The following is a 19,073-nucleotide window of genomic DNA, read 5'->3' as shown; positions in this document are numbered from 1 at the left end:
ATCAGGTCCTGGGATAGAACTACATTACTGATAGATTTTAAAAAGTTATTAACCCTAGCTAACCTAACTGTATCCTGTAGAAAACAAAGAGGGTAGGAAGTTCCAAAGACAGGCTGGAAACATAAGAAGAGGAGGCCTAAAAGTATCAGTCTATGGACCTCATCACATTGAAGTCCTCAATGAGGGGGGGCAGCAAGGGTGGGGGTCATAGGGCAGCGGGGCAAATGTGTCACCAGGCGCCCCACATCACTTGCACTACTCGCTGGCCCATCACACAGATTTTCTGGTGTGCGTCTGTGTTGTCCCCTTTATTCCTAACCTGAACATGGTCAGTCTCCCATGTTCAAGTTTCCCCCTTCTACCATGTTTCCTCAGCCCAGACAGCACGTAGCCCCACCGGATGTAAATGTTTGCTGTAGGATGAGATCTTTGGCTCCGTGCTGGCTCCGTGCTGGCTGTGTGGAGGAAGTGTCCTCAATGGGGAATTTAGGTCCTATGAGACTCTTAGCAAACTCAGGACAAATAGCCAAAGAAGGAAACAATGGGTTCCAGGATGCCCTATTAGATAATGCAGAGGTGCTCTAGGTAAATGTTTTCCCTCGTGCTGAAGTTAGTGAGTGGGAAGTTCTTGCCTCCTTTAACATTGCTACAAAGTTTTGATGGGGTATGACCATTAGAGTGGAAGAAAGAAAAAAATGGGGGGAAAAACATGGCAAGAATATGGTAGCAAAGGATTCTCTTCTGTTTATTTCTCTTTCCTTATATTTACCAGGGAAAATTAGTGAACCAGAAATTGCTAGTTTTCTTATCTAGTTGTCAGCTGTGACTTCTTACCTAAATAGCAATCACCTCAAAATTTTGCAAAAGATTGTATTTGAGCTGAAAAACAAGAGGAACTGAGGCCAAATCAGTACATTATTTAGGATGACAGTACAAAAGGCTCAACTATCTGTTAGGCTTTGATTGTAATCACATTTCATTCACATTCTAGTAAAAATTGATAACTTTAATGTCCAATATCAATGAATGACTGTGTTCCATGTTAAAAAATATTGGTGTTGCAGGCCTTGTATTAGATATTAATCCTGTTTACCAGTCAGTAAATCATTAGAATTGTAGTGGAGTCCCATTGTGCAAGAATGTGATTTATTCTGCACTTATTAGAAGCTTGTAAGTATGAATACAAATGATAAAGTGAGTGAAAAGAAATGGCTGTTTGATAATAGTTGCAAAAGCATTTACTTTGCTCTGGCAAATGTATCGCTAACTGAATTTGGTGTAATGGGTTCGCATTTTAATGCACATGGATTGGAAAAATTATTAATAGCAATAACCATTATTTCAGAGCAGATGTTAACGGTGTGGTAGTAGATGGAATTCCTTTGCAATCCACAAGCAGTAAGAAAAAGAGCATCGAAAAAACAAGAGCCTGCAGAATGAAGGGGTGGGGGTGGGGGGAGAAATCATGAAGATAATCATCTGATGATGGGAAAAAGTAGTTTTGTGGGCAGGTGAGGAAATACCAAAACAATGTTACTTAATCCAGTCTAGATTTATAATGTTTTACTATGCCCCTGGGCTTTGTGAAAAATACTGCTCTTATTATGTCTTGCAATAATGCCATAGTTAAAAGAGGTGATACTGAGTATGAGACTCACAGAATGATAAAATTAATGTGTTATTAATATTAGATAACAGCCCTTAAGCTGAGATAGAGCAATAACGTATCAGAAAATTTCACATGTGCATAGCAAATATCTGTTTTCACCTTCCATAATCCCAAGTATTTAAGGACAGAATATACACCTTACTCTACTTTTGTTGAAACGTCTCTTGTGTTTCACATTCCAAGGTTGATTCTGGGGTTGAAAATGCTGTATGAAATGAAGTCTTGCTGAACATTGCCTAGGCAATCTGGGTGATACAATGCTTCTTGCAGACGGCCAATTCTCTCACTCCAGAAGCGATTCAAGTTGCTCCTGACACGAAAAAAAAAGGTAGAGATTGGAAACTTTGAGATAATATCACTCTCTTGATAGGTAAAGGTAAAGGGTTTCCCCTGACATTAAGTCTAGTCAGGTCCAACTCTGGGGGTTGGTGCTCATTTCTATTTCTAAGCCGAAAAGCCGGCGTTGTCCATAGACACCATGTTTTCCCACTTAATCTTGGTCTCCTTTGTTTTGGGTCAAAACAGGCCCCTTCGTTGTGGGGTATGTTGTCAAATTGTTGCTCTCCTGAGCTGTTTTGGGATCATTTCTGAACAAAAGGCAAAACAAAAGTCTGCCTTTATATGTTATTTGCCATCAAGTTAACCTCGATTGATGGGGACACTGTGAATGAGGGGATCTATTGGCCAGGTTTTTATTCCAATTTTTCCCAATTTTGTAGGGAAAGTAGCTTGAAGCCCAAAGTAACAAAAATAGTTTTGTGAAGTGGTTTGCAGCTTGCACTCTTCAAGTTTGCACTCCTGCCTTAAATTTCTAAATTATCAGATTCACTGGGTGACATTGGGAAACTCTGTTGACTGACCTACTCCACAGAATTGTTGTTAGGATAAAGTAGGGAGGAAGACATCAGTGTATACTACCTTGACTTTATTGGATGCTAAAGCAGTCAATCACTGAATATGTAAACATACGCACAGGGACACACTTAACAAGCATGTCACATTGGGTTTACATAGGAAAGGTGGGGCTCATCTGGTTGCCATATCCTAATTGTTGCACTCTCCTGGAAAGATTTGGACAGCTACCACTAGACAAGTGAGTTCTACAATCAATTAACTCCTTTTCTTATGTTCAGACTTCAATTCTATGCAAGGTTATTCCTGACTGAACTCATTGATTTCAATGTCATGTAAGCATGACTTGTTTTGCATGGGATTAAGCTTCACACTTCATAGGTATTGCCTTACTGCTACAGTATTTCCAATGACAGCTTGTGGGTGAAGGTCATTTGTGTGGTTTTGGAGCCTCCTTTCTTTTCTTTTTTTTTGAAAAAGAAACAGAAAGACAGATGGTACTTGCTGTTTCTAGCACTCATTCTACAAAACTTCAAAGAGAAAACTGAATGACTGAGATTAATGGATTGTTCACACTTTAAGGCAGAGAGTGCACAGTGAAGACATTTGTGGGCATTTGCCTCAATCTGTCTTTAGACGGCATAGACACATCAAGCCCCCCTTCACAATACTGCTACCTTTTCCAAAGAGTGACATGTCCTTTGTAAGAAACAGTGTATTCCAGATGGCATTCTGATTCTCAAAATGCAGCCTTACATACATTTACAAAGCTGTAAATACAATTATCTTAATAACTGCCTCTCCCAAATGAGCTTCAGAATCTGGTTCATTTCTTAGGTGTTCTTCTGTCTGTCTGTTTATTTCAGCAGTCTTTTCTGTGACAATTGTTTTTGCAATATTTTTGCTGGTAGTTTTCAGTAGATTATTGTGCAGGTTTGTTTTTAGACATGTATTCCTGTTTATATATAGAACCAGTATGGCATAGACCTTCACTGGTGTAGTGTTGTAGTCATTTGAGTGTTGGACTGGGATTCTGGGAAACAGATGGACTTATGGAGAGAACTTCAACAAGTCACATTTTCCATAGCCACAGCACTAGATGATTTCTTGACAAGAAATCTTGTCAAGAAAACCCTATGATAGAGTTTTCCTAAGGTCACCATAAGCCAGAAACAACCTGAAGGTTTGCAACTGACAAGTGCATTTGTTACATCTCTTGACTCTGCTCCAAGGTTGGCATCTACGTCAGAATGTATCTGAGTGACTTTATCTGCAAAATGATTTGCGAACTCACCACATTGAGTTGTAGGTTGGTCAGGGATCCCTTCCCCCTTAAGAGGGTGGAGAAGCTCCCCGATTACCCAAAACAACTCTGCAGATCTATTGGTTGTGGATGCTATGTGGGCAGTCGAGAAAGCCTTCCTGGCTGCTCTCATAGCTGTGGAGTAGGCCTTCAGTGAGGCTGTAGCCTGTTTTTGGTCAGATATACTTTGAGTCTTCCACCAAATGAAATATAAAGATACAGAATGGGTGGTGACAGTCCATGTGAAAAAGATCTTGAAGTCTTCGTGGACAACAAGTTGAACATGAGCCAAAAGTGTGATGCAGTAGCTAAAAAAAAGCCAATGGGATTTTGGACTGCATCAAAAGGAGTCTAGTGTCTAGATCGAAGGAAGTCATGATGCCTTTGTATTCTGCTTTGGTTAGACCTCACCTGGAATACTGTGTCCAATTCTGGCACCACAGTTCAAAAGATATTAACAAGCTGGAAGGTGTCCAGAGGAGAGCAATTAAAATGATCAGAGATCTGGAGACCATGCCCTATGAAAAGTGTCTTAAAGGGTTGGGTATGTTTAGCCTGCAGAAGTGAAGGTTGAGAGGAGGCATGACAGCCATGAATAAATACGTTTTATTTTATTTCGTGTCAAAAGCATTGTACGACAAATACATTTCAAAATGATGGGGGGGGGGGGGGAAAGGAAATCACAAGTAACTAAATAGTTTTGGACCAAAAGCGGGCAACAGCAACCGCATTGTCCGTAGCTTTAAACAACTCCTCCTCCATACATGAGGCAGGGCATTGTGGGCAAGCATACATATGCGGAGTTGTTTGTTCTGCTCCACAGTCACACAAGGTGGAGGATTCCTCCAGGTAGTGCCACCTTGCCAAGTTGTCTTTTGATCTGCCCACTCCGCTTCTCAGTCTGTTTAGGGACTTCCAAGTTGCCCATTCTTGGTTTGCCCCTGGAGGAAGACCCTCATGGGGGGTCATCCAGTTAGAATTGCCAGGTTTAGCTGCCCAGAGAGACACCCTTGCTGCTGCTGGAGGAACATCAAGAGGAGTGGTGGTTCTCATGAAGCCCTTCCGTGATTTGAGTCTGGTGGGAGGAGGCTGATAGTCATGCAGTGGGTGGCTTTCACAATGTTCGACCTTTTTTCTCTCGCAGTTAGCAGCAACTTCCCGTCGCACGTCAGGAGGGGCAATGCCAGCTAACTTATAGAGTTTATCAACAGGTGTAGGTTTAAGGCATCCCGTGATGATTCTGCATGTTTCGTTCAGTGCTATGTCCACCTGCTTCGCATGGGCAGACTTTTGCCAGACAGGACAGGGGTACTCCACAGTTGAGAAAGACAAGGCCAGGGCTGATGTTCTTATTACTTGTGGGTCTGCACCCCATGAGCTGCCAGTCAGTTTCCGCAGGATGTTGTTGCGTGCAGCTACTTTGTGCTTGGTGTTCATGCAGTGTTTCCTATATGTTAGTGTTCGATCTAAGGTGACACCAAGGTATTTAGGATGGAAACAGTGTTCGAGCTCTTGGCCTTCCCAAGTAACTTTCAATTTCCTGTTGGCTTCACGGTTACGTAGGTGGAAAGCACACACTTGTGTCTTGGAAGGGTTGGGCTTCAGGTGGTTCTCTTTGTAGTAGCTGGAGAGGTCTCTCAAGGCATTAGTGAGTTGCTTTTCAACTGTTTCAAAATCTTTCGCTTGTGTTGTAAGGCCAAGGTCATCAGCATATATAAAGCTCTTTGTGAGTGGTGGTTGTGGCTGATCGTTCGTGAAGATATTAAATAAGGTCGGTGCAAGAACGCTGCCTTGGGGTAAACCATTCTTTTGCCTCCTCCATCTGCTTTTCCGGCCCTGAAACTCCACATAGAAGCTGCGGTTTTCTAAGAGGGTCTGGACAGTTTTTGTAAAGTCAAAGTCCCGGGTGATATGGTAGACTTTATGCAGCATTTTTCTATGTTGCACCGTGTCATAGGCTGCCGTAAGGTCCACAAAAACTGTTCCCGTAATGCAGCCTTTCTCATGGCCTTCCTCGATATGCTCAGTCAGATGAAGAATTTGACCTGTACAGTTTTTCCCTGGTCTGAAACCTGCTTGTTGTGCAATAAGCTTGGGTTCAATAACAGGTCCTAGTCGATTTAATAGCATCCTCTCATAGACTTTATATAGATGACATAAGAGGGAGATTGCTCGGTAGTTCCTGGCATTGGAGGCATCTTTACCAGGTTTTAAGATGGCAATTATCTTAGTTTTCCTCCATGCTCTGGGAATCTGTTTATGTGCCAGGCATTGATTGTAGAATTTCAAAAGCCAGTTTTCAGCTTTGGGGCCCAAGTGTTTGATTTGCTCCATCATTAAGTCATTTAGGCCAGGTGCTTTACCAGTCTTACATCGCTTGATGGCTTCTCTGAGTTCTTTCAGGTTTAGAGGAGAAGACAACTGGTGGATTTCAAGTTCTGGCATCTTGTTGATTTTCATCTTTAATCTGCTGCAGTTGGTTTTCCCATTCTGAATTAGGTGGTGAGCTATCTGGTCTGGTGTCACGTTTGCGTGTCCATGGTTGACCAGAGGGTCACTGTCCAGGCGTCTCAGCAGTTGCCAGGTTTTTCGGCTACTCTTGGACATGTCAAGGTTCTCAAGCAGCTCTATCCAGCGGTCTTTCTTAGCATTAGCTAAGGCTGAAGATAGTTTTTGGCCTGCTGCTATAGTCCCATCACTGTATGGATTCTCTTGAAATAATCTGAGATATTCTTGTAGCTGATTTAGTGATTCTTCGTTTAGGCCTGGTAGGTAGCTTGTGCGACAGCCTCTAGGGATTGAGAGCCTCGAGGATCTTTTCACAGCTTCTACAAACAGGTCATAGTTTTCTATAGAAGGTTCTATATCAGAAATAGCAGCTTCCAAGGTCTCTGTAAACTTTGTCCAGTTAGCTTTATTGAAGTTATATCTTCTGCAGAATGGGACACTTTTTGGTCTTACAGCTGCATATGCTACGCAGCATATTGGTCTGTGTTGTGTGTTAGGTATTGGGTTTAATACCCTTTTGGTGCATCGGTGGCTTATGCTTTCCTTTACAAAAATCAGATCAGGGTTATAACCATGCTTCCATCGGCTGCTATTGAAAGATGGTGGTAATTTACTGTCATGGAGGAGGCTCATTCTACTGTTGTCGGCCCACGTTAGAACTGCTTTGCCATTTCTATCATCTTCGTCATAGCCCCAGACACAGCTATGGCTATTGAAATCTCCCACAACAAAATGGGCTTCATGATTGTGGCAACTGGTTGGGGGTGTAAAATAGAAATCAGCCCCAGGTGGTTTATAGAGTGATGATACGGTGCAACTATCAAGTTCCACAGATAAGATTTCAATGTTGGCTAATAGTTCTTCCTTAGCAAGTGACAAACCTTCTATATTAATAGACATAATCATTAGCAATGGTCTTGATAAAGACCTTTGGTATTCATCCATTCATCCAATGCTTTTGGGTTTGGAAAGATCGGCCGCTTACAAGAAACATTGCCCAGGGGACGCCTGACTGAATTTACTCAATCTTCGGGGAAGCTCTTTCCGTGTCCCCCAATAAATATGTGAAAGGACGTCATAAGGAAGAGAGAGCAGGCTGCTACCCTGGAAACTAGAGTTAGAAGAGACCACCCTGGAAACTAGGATGCGGAGCAATGGGTTCAAATTACAGGAAAGAAGATTCCACCTGAACATTAGGAAGAACTTCCTGACTGGATAAATAAAGTGTTAGGGATCGTTGGTTTTCCCTTAAGCTTCGCAACCCGTTTGGGAATTAAATTTATGCTTTTCCTAACCCCATCCCTCCAGGATTGTTATTATTTGTCTTTTAAAAAAAAACAACCCCAGATTGTAGGAAATGGTGTTAATTTAACCCTGATCTTTCACCAAGCCACTCTATTGGCAATCACTGGAAATGGTTTAAAATTGGGGAAATGGGCATGTTGGCTCTTTCACATACACAGCGTCATTGTTTATTTACAAGTGGGCAACAGGGATTTACATCACACGGGGAAATTGGGCATTTTGCCCGTCTCTACATGGGGAATTTAAAAATAAATCAATCGCTAAGTGGCTTAGGAATCGTTGGGGAAACCAACACTTTAGAAATAATGCCTCAACCCACAGTTGAAGCTTGCGTTGTGTGAAGAGCACCGGGGTCTGCTGTTTCTTAAATGTGTAGAAATGCTGATTTTACTGCATGGGATGAAGTCCTGTAAGAGCTGTTCAGCAGTGGAATTCTCTGCCTCAGAGTGTAGTGGAGGCTCCTTCCTTGGAGGCTTTTAAACTGAGACTTGATGGCCATCTGCCGGGGGTACTTTGATTGTGCTTTTCTTGCATGACAGGGGGTTTGACTGGATGGCCCATGTGGTCTCTTCCAACTCTATTATTCTATGATTCTATTCTATGATTTTATTATATATAAAAAAGTGAACGCATGTATGTGTGTATGTGGCGATGCATGTTTGTGGCAGCTTTCCTATTGGCTCCCACTTCCAAAGACCACTGTTATCCTCGCCAACAGTGGTAATTTGGCACACATAACCCACATGACCAACAGAACATACTAGAGGGGTTTGTGGGGGACTAACCCATCCAGATGGGAGTTGTAGTTCACCCTGCACCCAGAGAGCCCTCTGAACCAGACCAATGATGGGTCTGGACCAAACTTGGCACAAAGAACCCTGATGACAAACAGAAAATACTGGAGGGCGGGGGGGGGGGGGACCCACCTGGGTGGGAGTTGTAGTTCACCCTGTATCCAGAGAGTATTCTGAACCCCACCAATGACAGACCTGGACCAAACTTGGCACACATATCCAACATGGCCAACTTTAAATACAGACAGGGTTTGAGGATGATTGGTCTTGGAATCTGGAAGTTGTAGTTCACCCGCATCCAGAGAGTGCTGAACTCAGGCAATGATGGATCTGGACCAAACTTAGCACAGAGACCCAACATGGCCAGATTTAAATACTCGTGGGGTTTGCCGTGATTGACCCATGATTTCTGGAAATTGTAGTTTACCCACATCCCTATGCATTTTCTAATGGGAGTATTCATAAAAAGCAAAAGCAAAGACTAACTTTTTTCTAATAAATAGTGATACAAATTACCTAACTGATATTATCTAGGGTTGTTGTATGTCTTCCGGGTTGTATGGCCATGTTCTTCTGGAAAGCCAGAAAACATACAACAACCCTGTGATCCCGGCCATGAAAGCCTTCGACAACACATTGATATTATCTAACATTCAAAAACAAACAATGCCTTTTTCAAATAACCCGGGCATTGCCAGGTACCCAAGATTGTATATAATAAAATAGAATGTTTGTATTTATGTTTGTATGTGGGCAGTGATATATTTTTCTGGCCAGCCTCCAACTTCTAGAGGCTACTGTGATGACCACCATTGATGAAACCAGACCAAACTTGGGGCACAGATTCCCCTTGGATCACTTTACATCTTGGTGAGGTTTGGGGGGAGGCTGGATCATGGATGATCGGATTTTCAGTACCTTCACTCTCACCTAGAGACTAGTGCTAAGCCCATTTCTAATGGGCCCATTCATAACATTTGAAAACAAACAATAACCTTTTCAAATAACCCGGACATCGTCAGGTACCCAAGCTAATTTTTTATAAAACACATATGAGCAGCCCAAAACAATACTGATAACAAATTGTGGTCTCTTCTAACTCTATTATTCTATGATTCAATGATTAACATCCTTCAAAACAAAAGAAACACATTGCTCATGTGGTTTTCTGGCTGTTGTAAATTACATCACAGCTTGACTAAAAGAAAATACATACTGGTCCTCAATAAGAAATCCCTGACTATTTGGTAGCCTGCCGTTGTTACCGAACAAGAATTTAAAGGATCCTGCGACTGGCAGGACCCGCGGAAAGCAAGGAAAAACCCTCGGGAGGGAACCCTCAGCTGATGACAGCCAGAACTCCCCCCCAAAGGCTACTAGGATCCGCAACACCTGGCTAGCCGCGAGAAGCAATAAAAGATTTTTCCTATTCCCAATAAATAGCTCACCAAGTTGAAGAAAGAAAGCCACTGAGGTTTATTTCGATTCCAACTGGAATGGACGACAAATGCAGTAGTCTGCTTAGAAGACGCCAGGCAGAGATACACCAAAATGCAGTTTATATACACTTTCCCTGTTTGAAATTCCCGCACCCGTCCCCAGGCTGGCTTTTATTCTGATTGGTTAGTGTTATGAGGCCAGGGGAGCAACCGGGGGCTTGAGCATCTTGACCAATCAGTGCGCAAGCACTGCTTCGGCTGCTCAGCCAATGGTGAGAGAGGAGGCGGTGCTTGGATACAATAGGTTTGTGAATGAATGATTGGATTATGAGTTGGTCCGTCTCGTGCCATTATCTGTCAGGCAGTTTTGAGCGATGGCTGTCATAGACCTCAAGCTCTTGTCCTGGTTATGGAAATTAGCTGAATATGCAAGAGTCTAGCGATACAGCGCCAGTCCTTTGTTTCAATGTACAGCATCCTGAGAGTCCTCAATGGGATCTGCCTGATAGCTGATCCAATTTAGCTGGGAAGAGACATGTCATTGTGTGGAAAGACAGGAACATCCCCCCTCCCTCCATGGGGAGGAAATGTCCTTTGTGATATGTGGTTTAACATGTCCAAAGTGGCTCATCTCCCCAGCTGGTCTTGGGGCGATGAGTCAATAATCTATTGTTCATTTCTCTGAGGCTTGGAAGTTACTTGTCAAAGTGATTATATGGGGGCCTCCAGATCTTGGTGTGCTAGTCGAAAGTTCATCCAGAGTTCACCTTTCTTCATAATTTTATATAACACACAATATACAATTCATAAGAAGAGGGATTTTCGGGGTTGCAGGCAAAAGGGCGTCTGGAGACCCCGAACACATAAGGAGAGAGATGCAAGGGTGGTCTTGGGGTGCATGCATGGTGAGGGAAGGGAGTCCCTAACACAGGGGATTCATAAAAGACATTTGGAGTCCAGCAAGGAAGCGATCTGTCCGTGTCCATTCATAAAAAAGGAGGTCTCATTCATAAAAAGACATGGTTCATTCATAAAAAGGGAATCCAATTCTTAAAAATAGTAAAACAACTCCCCAAGAGTCAGGGTAGGAAGAAAGGCACAAAGGAAAGTCACTGGGGTCCGTAGGGCCATTTAGGCGTTCCCCCAGGTGGCCCTTTCATTGACAGGAGAGAAAAGCGCCAAATTCAAAAAAAATGTGGAACCGCAAAAGGTTCCCTTTGTTTCAATGGGGGCTTCCGATGGAGCCAAAAAGAGTGAATTTGAAGGGGTTAGAAGTAAAAGTGGCAAATTCCGAGATAGCCATTAATTTTAGAATTAGTCAGGGGTTAAAATGGCTTTGGTCTGGTGAAGATTGGTGAACTGCGGTTGCAGAGATTCAAAGCAGGGAACCCATATCCATGATTAGAAACTGCATTTTCCCACTCCGGGGATGCTAGTTAAGTATCCCCAAGGGGCCTGCAGTAGTCCGCAGCCCAGAAAGGAGTAAATTCACAGCTCAGAGTCAGAAAAGATACAATGTTGCCAGATAGAATTAGGAAAAAGGAAGATACATTTTATTAGGGCTTTTGTTACAAAGTGGCCAAGGGAGATTAGAGGAGTCAGAGTTAGTGATTTGTGCTTCTGCTGGGTTGTTGCTGGTATCCCCTTTCCTGGAGGGCCGTACCCAGAAGATGGTGCTGGAGGACTCCTGTTTGAACCTCTACCATTGACCTGTGGGTTCCCTCAGATTCCATTTTGTCCCCCGTGCTGTTTAACATTTACATGAAACCGCTGGGAGAAGTCATCTGGAGTTTTGGAGTTCAGTGTCACCTGTATGCAAATGACACCCAACTCTACTACTTCTTTCCACCAAATGACAAGGAAACTCTCCTAATCCTAAACCAGTGCCTGTCATTAGTAATGGACTGGATGAGGAAAAACAAATTGAAGCTTAATCCAGACAAAACAGAGGTACTTCTGGTTAGTCAGAAAGTAGATAAGGGTACAGGAATTCAGCCAATGCTGGATAGGGTTACACTCCCCCTGAAGACAGGTCCACAGTTTGGGGGTCCTCCTGGAATTGGCATTGAACCTGGAGGCCCAGGTATTGGCAGTGGCCAGGAAGGCCTTTGCACAATTAAAACTTGTGCGCCAACTGTACCTATTCCTTGAGAAGCCAGATTTGGCCACGGTGGTACATGCCTTAGTTATTGCCTTAGGATTGTTGTAACATGTTCAACGTGGAGTTGCTTTTGAAGAGTGCTCAGCCACTTCAGCTGGCCCAAAGAGCTGCAGCTGTGTTGCTCACTGAGGTTGGCTACAGGGAGTGGGCAACCCCACTGTTGCAGAAGCTCTACTGGCTACCAGTCTGTTTTCAGATACAATTCAAAGTGCTGGTTATGACTTTTAAAGCCCTAGATGTGGCTGACCACATCTCCTTGTCCAAACCTACCCGAGCCCTGAGATTTTCAGGAGAGACTCTTCCTTTGGTCCCACTTCCATCTCAAGCTAGGTTGGTGGGAAGAAGAGAGCGGGCCTTTCTTCTCGGTGGCTGCTCCACGACTCTGGAACTCTCTTATTCTCAAGGAAGCCAGAACGGCCTCCTCCCTGCTGTCCCTTTGGAGTCAGGCAGAAACCTTTTTATTCAGGAAGGCTTTTAAAGAAAAAGGGTTTTAAGATCATTTCAGGGAGTGCTGTGATTTTTCACTTTGAATTTGTTCTAATGGTTTTTAACTGTGGATTTTTAAGATACTGTTTAGATTTAATCCGGTTTTAATGTGTGCATATTTGTATATTTGAAATGCTGGTGCTTTTATGCTAAGCTGTTTTGAGTCCCTTTTGGGGTAGATAAAGCGGGGTATAAATAAACATCATAATAATAACAATAATTATAATTATAATGTCATGGTGTTTTGGTTTTTAGACCACAGCAGGTCATTCCTGTGGAAGAGGGAGACCAGCTTTGACTGCTCAAGGTGATATACCCTCAAGCAGGCCTGTAGCCAGAAAAAAAATTCAGGAGGGGTTGAAACTCCCCCCCCCCCCCCCAATTACTTTTCAGGTCAGTGTCTCCTGATCTGGCATAAGATCTTAACAAGGCCCTGAAATTACCATAATTATGCAAAGGTTCTCCATGGGTAATGGGTCCTAAGTCCTCTTAAAACAAGTTATTGTCGGCTACCAAGGACAATGGTTTCCATAATTGGCAGAAATTTCTTTCTGTTTTCTTTCGCTTTCTTCTTATTTCCTTTACATGATGATGGGTTACATCAAGACTTTTCCACTGTGAATTAGCAAGAAGTTTTCAGCCAAGCACAAGTTGTTCTGATGGTGCTCTCTTTTTGGTGTCTATTGAAGGGCCCTTACACACTGCCCTTTACCCAGGATCTCAACCCAGATTACCCATTTTAAACTGGAATATATGAGTCTCCACTGCCAAATAACCTGGGGTAAACAGACAATCTGGGATCAGACTTCTATTGCATTTCTGTATTGCACCAATTGTTTAGCTTGCATCAAGTTTCTGATTACCACCTTTACCCCCAACTTCTCCTCCAGACATCACACTCTACTTACAGAGGGAACCTTGTACATGAACGGCTAGCCAGGGAAATCTGCTGACAATTTGGGTTGAAATCTTAGGCCCTTTCCACACAGCTCAATAAAAATCCCACATTATCTACTTTGAACTGGAATATATTGCAGTGTGGAACCAGATAGCCAAGCTCACAGAAGATATTGTGGGACCTTCTGCCTTGATTTCTTCTTTACTTGTTCAGTCATTTTCGACTCTTTGTGACCTCATGGACCAGTCCACGCCAGAGCTCCCTGTCGGCCGTCGCTGCCCCCAGCTCCTTCAAGGTCGAGCCAGTCACTTCAAGGATACCATCCATCCACCTTGCCCTTGGTCGGCCTCTCTTTCTCCTTCCATTTTCCCCAGCATCATGATTTTTTCCAAGCTTTCCTGTCTTCTCATGATGTGGTCAAAATACTTCAGCTTTGCCTCTAGTATCCTTCCCTCCAGTGAGCAGTCGGGCATTATTTCCTGGAGGTCTGCCTTGATATTCTGGGCTATTTGATTGTGTGGAAGGGCCGTTAGGTGCCTTTTCTTATCACAAGAAATACATATCCTGGCAATGGAGTCTGTCGCTTCAGGTGTGAGAGAATTGACTGTCTACAAAGACATTACCCAGGGGACACCTGGATGTGTTACCATCCTGTGTGAGGCTTCTTTCATGTAGCGGCATGGGAAGCTGTGGCTGACAGACAGGAGCTCACTCTGTCTCACAGATTCGAACTTCTGACCTTTAGGTCTTCAGGTCAGCAGTTTAGCCGGCACAGAGGTTTAACCCATTGCAGTATATTCTCAATTTGCTTCTGACACAATAAAAAAACGGAGTCTGTGGATTTTGTACTAATTTTGCTTTCACTTCTTCATCAGAAACAGTCTTGTTCACATAAAGTCCAATGACACAGCTTCTTCTCTTTGCTCCTGTTCCATGGTTTCTTTGGCAGGGCTTCCACTATGGGTCGTTTCCACTGTATCAGCTATTGCTGCTATTGCAATGTAAATGGGTATAAAGTTGGTAATCATGGTGTAATAATCAAAATTTGGTTGAAAATGAGATAGTGTCTGTAGTTCACATTTTTGCTTCTCATATACTTGGCAGGGGGATTTGGTTAACCAATTAAAATTCATGAGGTTTTTTTTTTAACCTGAAAATCTTCAGGGGTGGTTTGAACCCTTAACCCACCCCTTTTGGTTAGGGGCTTGCCCTCAAGGGCATTTCCTTGGCGTGCTTTTTCCTCTTCAGAAGGGCGCAACCTCCTTCGACTTGTGAGGGAAAGAAAGGAAGTGTGGCAGTGTGAGTTCCCGCCTTGGCTCCCAGCGGGGTGAGAATGACAGACTCCCCCCTCCCTTTCCCCCCGCTTTGAACGCCTCAAGTGAGGCGAGGGGCGCGAGCGCTTGTCTCGTGGGAGAGAATATTGTGCGCGAGGGCGGAGGGAGGGAGGGAGGAGGCGCGCGGGAGAAAGGCAATCCCAGTGTCTGTGAGGCAGCCTGAGGAGAAGCGGCGGCGAGAGAGAGAGAGAGGAGGGCAGGTGCGAGCCCGCCACCCCTTCCTTCACCTCAACGCGGGGCCGGGCCATGGCGCCACCCCTATGGGCTACTTGAAGGTGAAGAGCAGAGGCCAAGTTGTGGGAAGGAAGAAGCGGGCTTTGGCATGAGGAGGGGCCACCATGGAAGGGCTCCTGTCTCCCATGAGGACCAAGGTAGGCAAGGACTGGCGCTCGCCTCGCGAGGGAAAGGGAGAGAGAGAGAGAGTGCGCGCGCGTGCCCGAAGGAGCTGTTCTGCTGAATGAAAGGAGGACCTGCCTCGCCTGGGCTTGGGTCGCGTCGGGTTTCTTCGCTTCCATTTGTCGGGTTGGTTTATTTGTTTCAGGTGGCAACGCTTTTTTTGGGTCTGCTTTTCCATTTCTGCCGTTTTTTGAGGCCGAATGGGTCCTCGAAAAGGATGCAAGGCTTTGTTTCTCCCCACTATTTTGTGGAAAGCTGGGGAAAGGATCAGGAGCCAAGTTCGCCGACCTTTGGCTTTTCCAACTCTCCTGAGATGACTGTGGCGTGGCTAATCTTCTTGCGAAGTTTGAAAGGAAATATCGACTGTTTTTGTTTTTTTTAAAAAATAGCATTTTAAATGTGCCTTCTGCGACCGCTTCTGCACAGCTGTATAAAATCTGAATTGTATGGCAGTGTGGACTCCTATAGCCCAGTTCTAAGCAGATATTATTATCTGCCTTGATATTCTGGGGGCCCTTCCACACCACATTTTCTGCTTTGTACTGGAATACAGTATATGGCAGTGTGGACTTAGATAACCCAGGGCCTATAACCCAGAATATCAAGGCAGAAAATCCCATATCATCTGCTTTGACCTGCCTTATCTGAGTCCATACTGCCATATAGTCCAGTTTGAAGCAGATAATGTGGGATTTTATTCAGCTGTGTAGAAGGGGCCTCAGAGGTACACTCCTTGTTCAGTTTGTTCTCACAGCTTTTTGTGAATGGGTGAATTGGAGCTGAAGAGAGTCTCACCTTTCAATTTCAGACTCTATAAGGGCAGGACTTGACACAGTAACCTTCGAAACTGGAAGTACCACACTGGTCGTTTCCTAGGGAGTTGATATCCTAGACACAGCCCTATATCACAGGATCTGATCTCAGATTAATCTGCTTTGAACTGGATTATATACATTTCCACTGCCAGATAATCTGGGATAAGACAATACACTGGCATTACATTCTGGGATATAAAGACAGTGTAGATCCAGCCATACTTGGTGAGATGGTAGCTTATTCTACACTGCCATATAAAATCCAGATTATCTGATTTGAACTGGATTATATGGGAATGTAGACTCATATAATCCAGTTCAAACAGATAATGTAGATTATCTGATTTGATAGTCTTGATAGTGGTTTATCTGATTTGATAGTCTTGATTATATGGCAGTGTAGAAGGGGCCAGAGAGACCATGAAAAGGAAGGAGGGAGGGAAGGACAGACAGACAATGGTCTCCCAATGTTTTGCTCTTTGTCATGGCATGCACATTTGTTCACACTGGTTTCGGTCTCTTTGTCATACATCGTTGTCCCTCCAAAATCCAGTTGACAATAGAACAAGAAGTGCCTTTTCCTTTACACTTTTGGCCATGTAGGTCCATTTCTCTTAATCAGAGGCAGGGGTGTATCACTGGTATCTGCTCCTCTTTGAAGACTCCAGAAAAAGAGATGATTGAACATTTAGGGAGTAGTTTTGCTTAGTTGTTGATTTCTGTGTATGAAGCTTTGGAGCCTGGAAAAGGTTCAGAAACAGCTGAGTCTGTCTCCCAGACCCATTTCTAGCCTGATATAAGGTGGGGCGTGTTTCTTAGTTTTGCTGTGGGACATGTGCTAGACATTTGTGGTGCACAAAACATATTCCAGGTGGCCCTGCATTATAAGGGATGCTCCATGCTCTTTTCCCATGATAATGACTGGCATTATACACCTAAAGTTTCCTATTCTGATTTATTCTGTCTTGCATGGGGAGTATTTTGGTTCATTTACTTGCTGGATGAATGCATTCTGTTTCTTGGGGAAAGCCACAGTACAAACTGGTCTTAGAAACTGGGTAGTGTGTTGGAGCAAAGTGGTCCACCGCATGCTAATCCCATTCATAAGATACCTTCAGGTTTGCATGGTACAAAATACCGGAGACGAAGTCAGTACTGAGCCAATATAAATCTCAGTGAATCTTTCTAATGGAAACTGCTCCCAGGTTGCCTTTGTTTGGTCGTGCTACTTTTAAAACTAAATCATGCCCCCGATGTCTCGTAAAACACACATCACTTTCCTTCCACTGCCACTGAATTCTCATCGCTCACACCACCATATCCCACCTATTCATTCATCAGTTCCTGACCTCCTCACCCTGCTCAGCCTTATGAATTTAAAGTTTTAGCTTCAACTGGTGAGTTGTTGCCATGATCTACACATGTTTCATGGCCTCATCTAAGATGGGTGTCACAAACATCATTTTAAAAGAGGAGAATGACTGACCGGGAGTAAAGAAGAAATATGAGAACAAATGTAGACATATATAGAAAAGTATAGAAGTATATATATAAGATTGCAAACAAGAAGTGGAACCTATGTTGTTCCTTAGAAATGAGTTTAAGGGTGGACTTCAAAAGGGTGATTGAACACAGATAGACATGCCTGTTGGCTGGGATAATTTTAGTTCATTCTAGTGCCTCTTTGGCACACAAAGCATACTTTCTGGTAAAAATGAGAGCCTGAGGTGAGGATTTAGAAATTACCTCCTTGGATATTACAGACCTTCTACCTATTCCCAAACGGCTTGAGATATTCTGTACAAATTCACTGGTGAGGAAAAACACTCACAGTACCTACTCAGAATCACTTGAATCCTTCTTTTTCATATATTCATACTGTCTTCTGAGACTGTCAAAGTGATGCCAGAACTCATCTCTTGCACAAATAAAATTCTGGTTTGGTTTTACATTATATACTTTTAAAAATGCATTTTGAAAGTACTTGATTGAAATGTAAATGACCACAGATTCAATATCATTGGAATAGCAGTAAAAATGACAATACTTCAAACTGTTCATATAAAAGTGCAGCTATGAATAAAATACTGCCTTTCTGAGTGGGGGATTACACAAAATATATTAATCAAACTGAAGCAAAGACAGCACAGCAATAAACAGGTCCCTTAAAAACAACCTCAGAAAGAAAAATTCACACCCCTGTCTGCTGCCTTTTAAAGATTTAAGAGAAATCAACCAGCCAAGTGTTTCAACATGTTACCCTTAAATGTCATTTTATTAAAATGTGCTATATTAATAACAGAAAGTAAAAACCATAATATAATAAATTAGTAAGAGCCTGTGTCAATGTATCTAAAAACCAAATTATGTTAATCATTTAATAAAATTTGAGACAGAAATAAATGTACAGAGGGCTTTTTGTTGTCATTGTTGCTCCTATTTTACAAGTATCTTCTTTTAACTCACTCCTTTTTATAGTTGTCACTGGGGCATTTTTACAATACTAAATAATAAAGTGGTCTTACTTGAAGAAGTGATATCTATTGTACAGAAGAGAGAACAGGAGCCAATTATTTCTTGTGATGGAGTTTTAATAGGATAATCCCTGCTACCATCATCCTGGCTATATATTTTTCAAATTGCTAGTATTCTCAGTTTGCAGTCTTCGCTTGGCAAAATGATAATACTGTTGGCAATATTACCAGTGTGTGCTCATTTGTCCATTTCCTCAAAATGGTTGCCTGAGGCAAACTAGCATAATACTGATTTGCCATCTGGTTAACATCAGAATTATTATTTTCTGTAGGTGTGTTGATGTTTGAGGTATCATTAAATCATTTAATAATGAAGACACTCTAAACTACACACAGGAAAGAATGAAGGAGTAATAGGAATCAACATTACTGTTATGTTGCTCAGGTTTAAACAATCATAACTGCACTTAAATCATAATCATAATTCCACAGCTCGCAGTCCTCTTGACACACCACACAAAAAGAATGTATTGATGTTTGACAGTCTGTTAATAAGTCTGTAAGATCAGCTGATAAAATCAGATTTTGTCCCTCTAAGTGCACATACACAGGAAAAATACCATACTTTTAAAAAGTCTC

General features: G+C 42.9%; 1 protein-coding gene and 1 long non-coding RNA gene across 6 annotated transcripts in view; one reads left to right on the top strand and one right to left on the bottom strand.

Annotated features, from left to right (window-relative positions):
- Window positions 1–19,073, top strand: part of frmd4a (FERM domain containing 4A) — a 485,341-nt gene that overhangs the window by 83,010 nt on the left and 383,258 nt on the right. Inside the window, exon 1 of one of the 5 annotated variants that reach the window (XM_062983559.1) lies at window positions 8,583–15,120. The exons of the other annotated variants lie outside the window; for them this stretch is intronic. Coding sequence (XP_062839629.1) covers window positions 15,088–15,120 — 33 coding nt within the window. The 5' untranslated portion in view covers window positions 8,583–15,087. Of the gene's footprint in view, window positions 1–8,582; window positions 15,121–19,073 lie in introns of those variants that run through there. 5 annotated transcript variants of the gene reach the window in all.
- LOC134299746 (uncharacterized) overlaps window positions 1–19,073 on the bottom strand; it is a 60,188-nt gene that overhangs the window by 11,256 nt on the left and 29,859 nt on the right. Inside the window, exon 2 of the long non-coding RNA XR_010006988.1 lies at window positions 1,807–1,979. This is a non-coding gene — a long non-coding RNA (uncharacterized LOC134299746). The remainder of the gene's footprint in view (window positions 1–1,806; window positions 1,980–19,073) is intronic.

The sequence above is a fragment of the Anolis carolinensis genome, chromosome 5 (assembly GCF_035594765.1).
Source record: "Anolis carolinensis isolate JA03-04 chromosome 5, rAnoCar3.1.pri, whole genome shotgun sequence".
NCBI lineage: Eukaryota > Metazoa > Chordata > Lepidosauria > Squamata > Dactyloidae > Anolis > Anolis carolinensis.
Note: the sequence above shows the minus strand (reverse complement) of the source record. Positions and strands in the feature narration are given on the sequence as shown.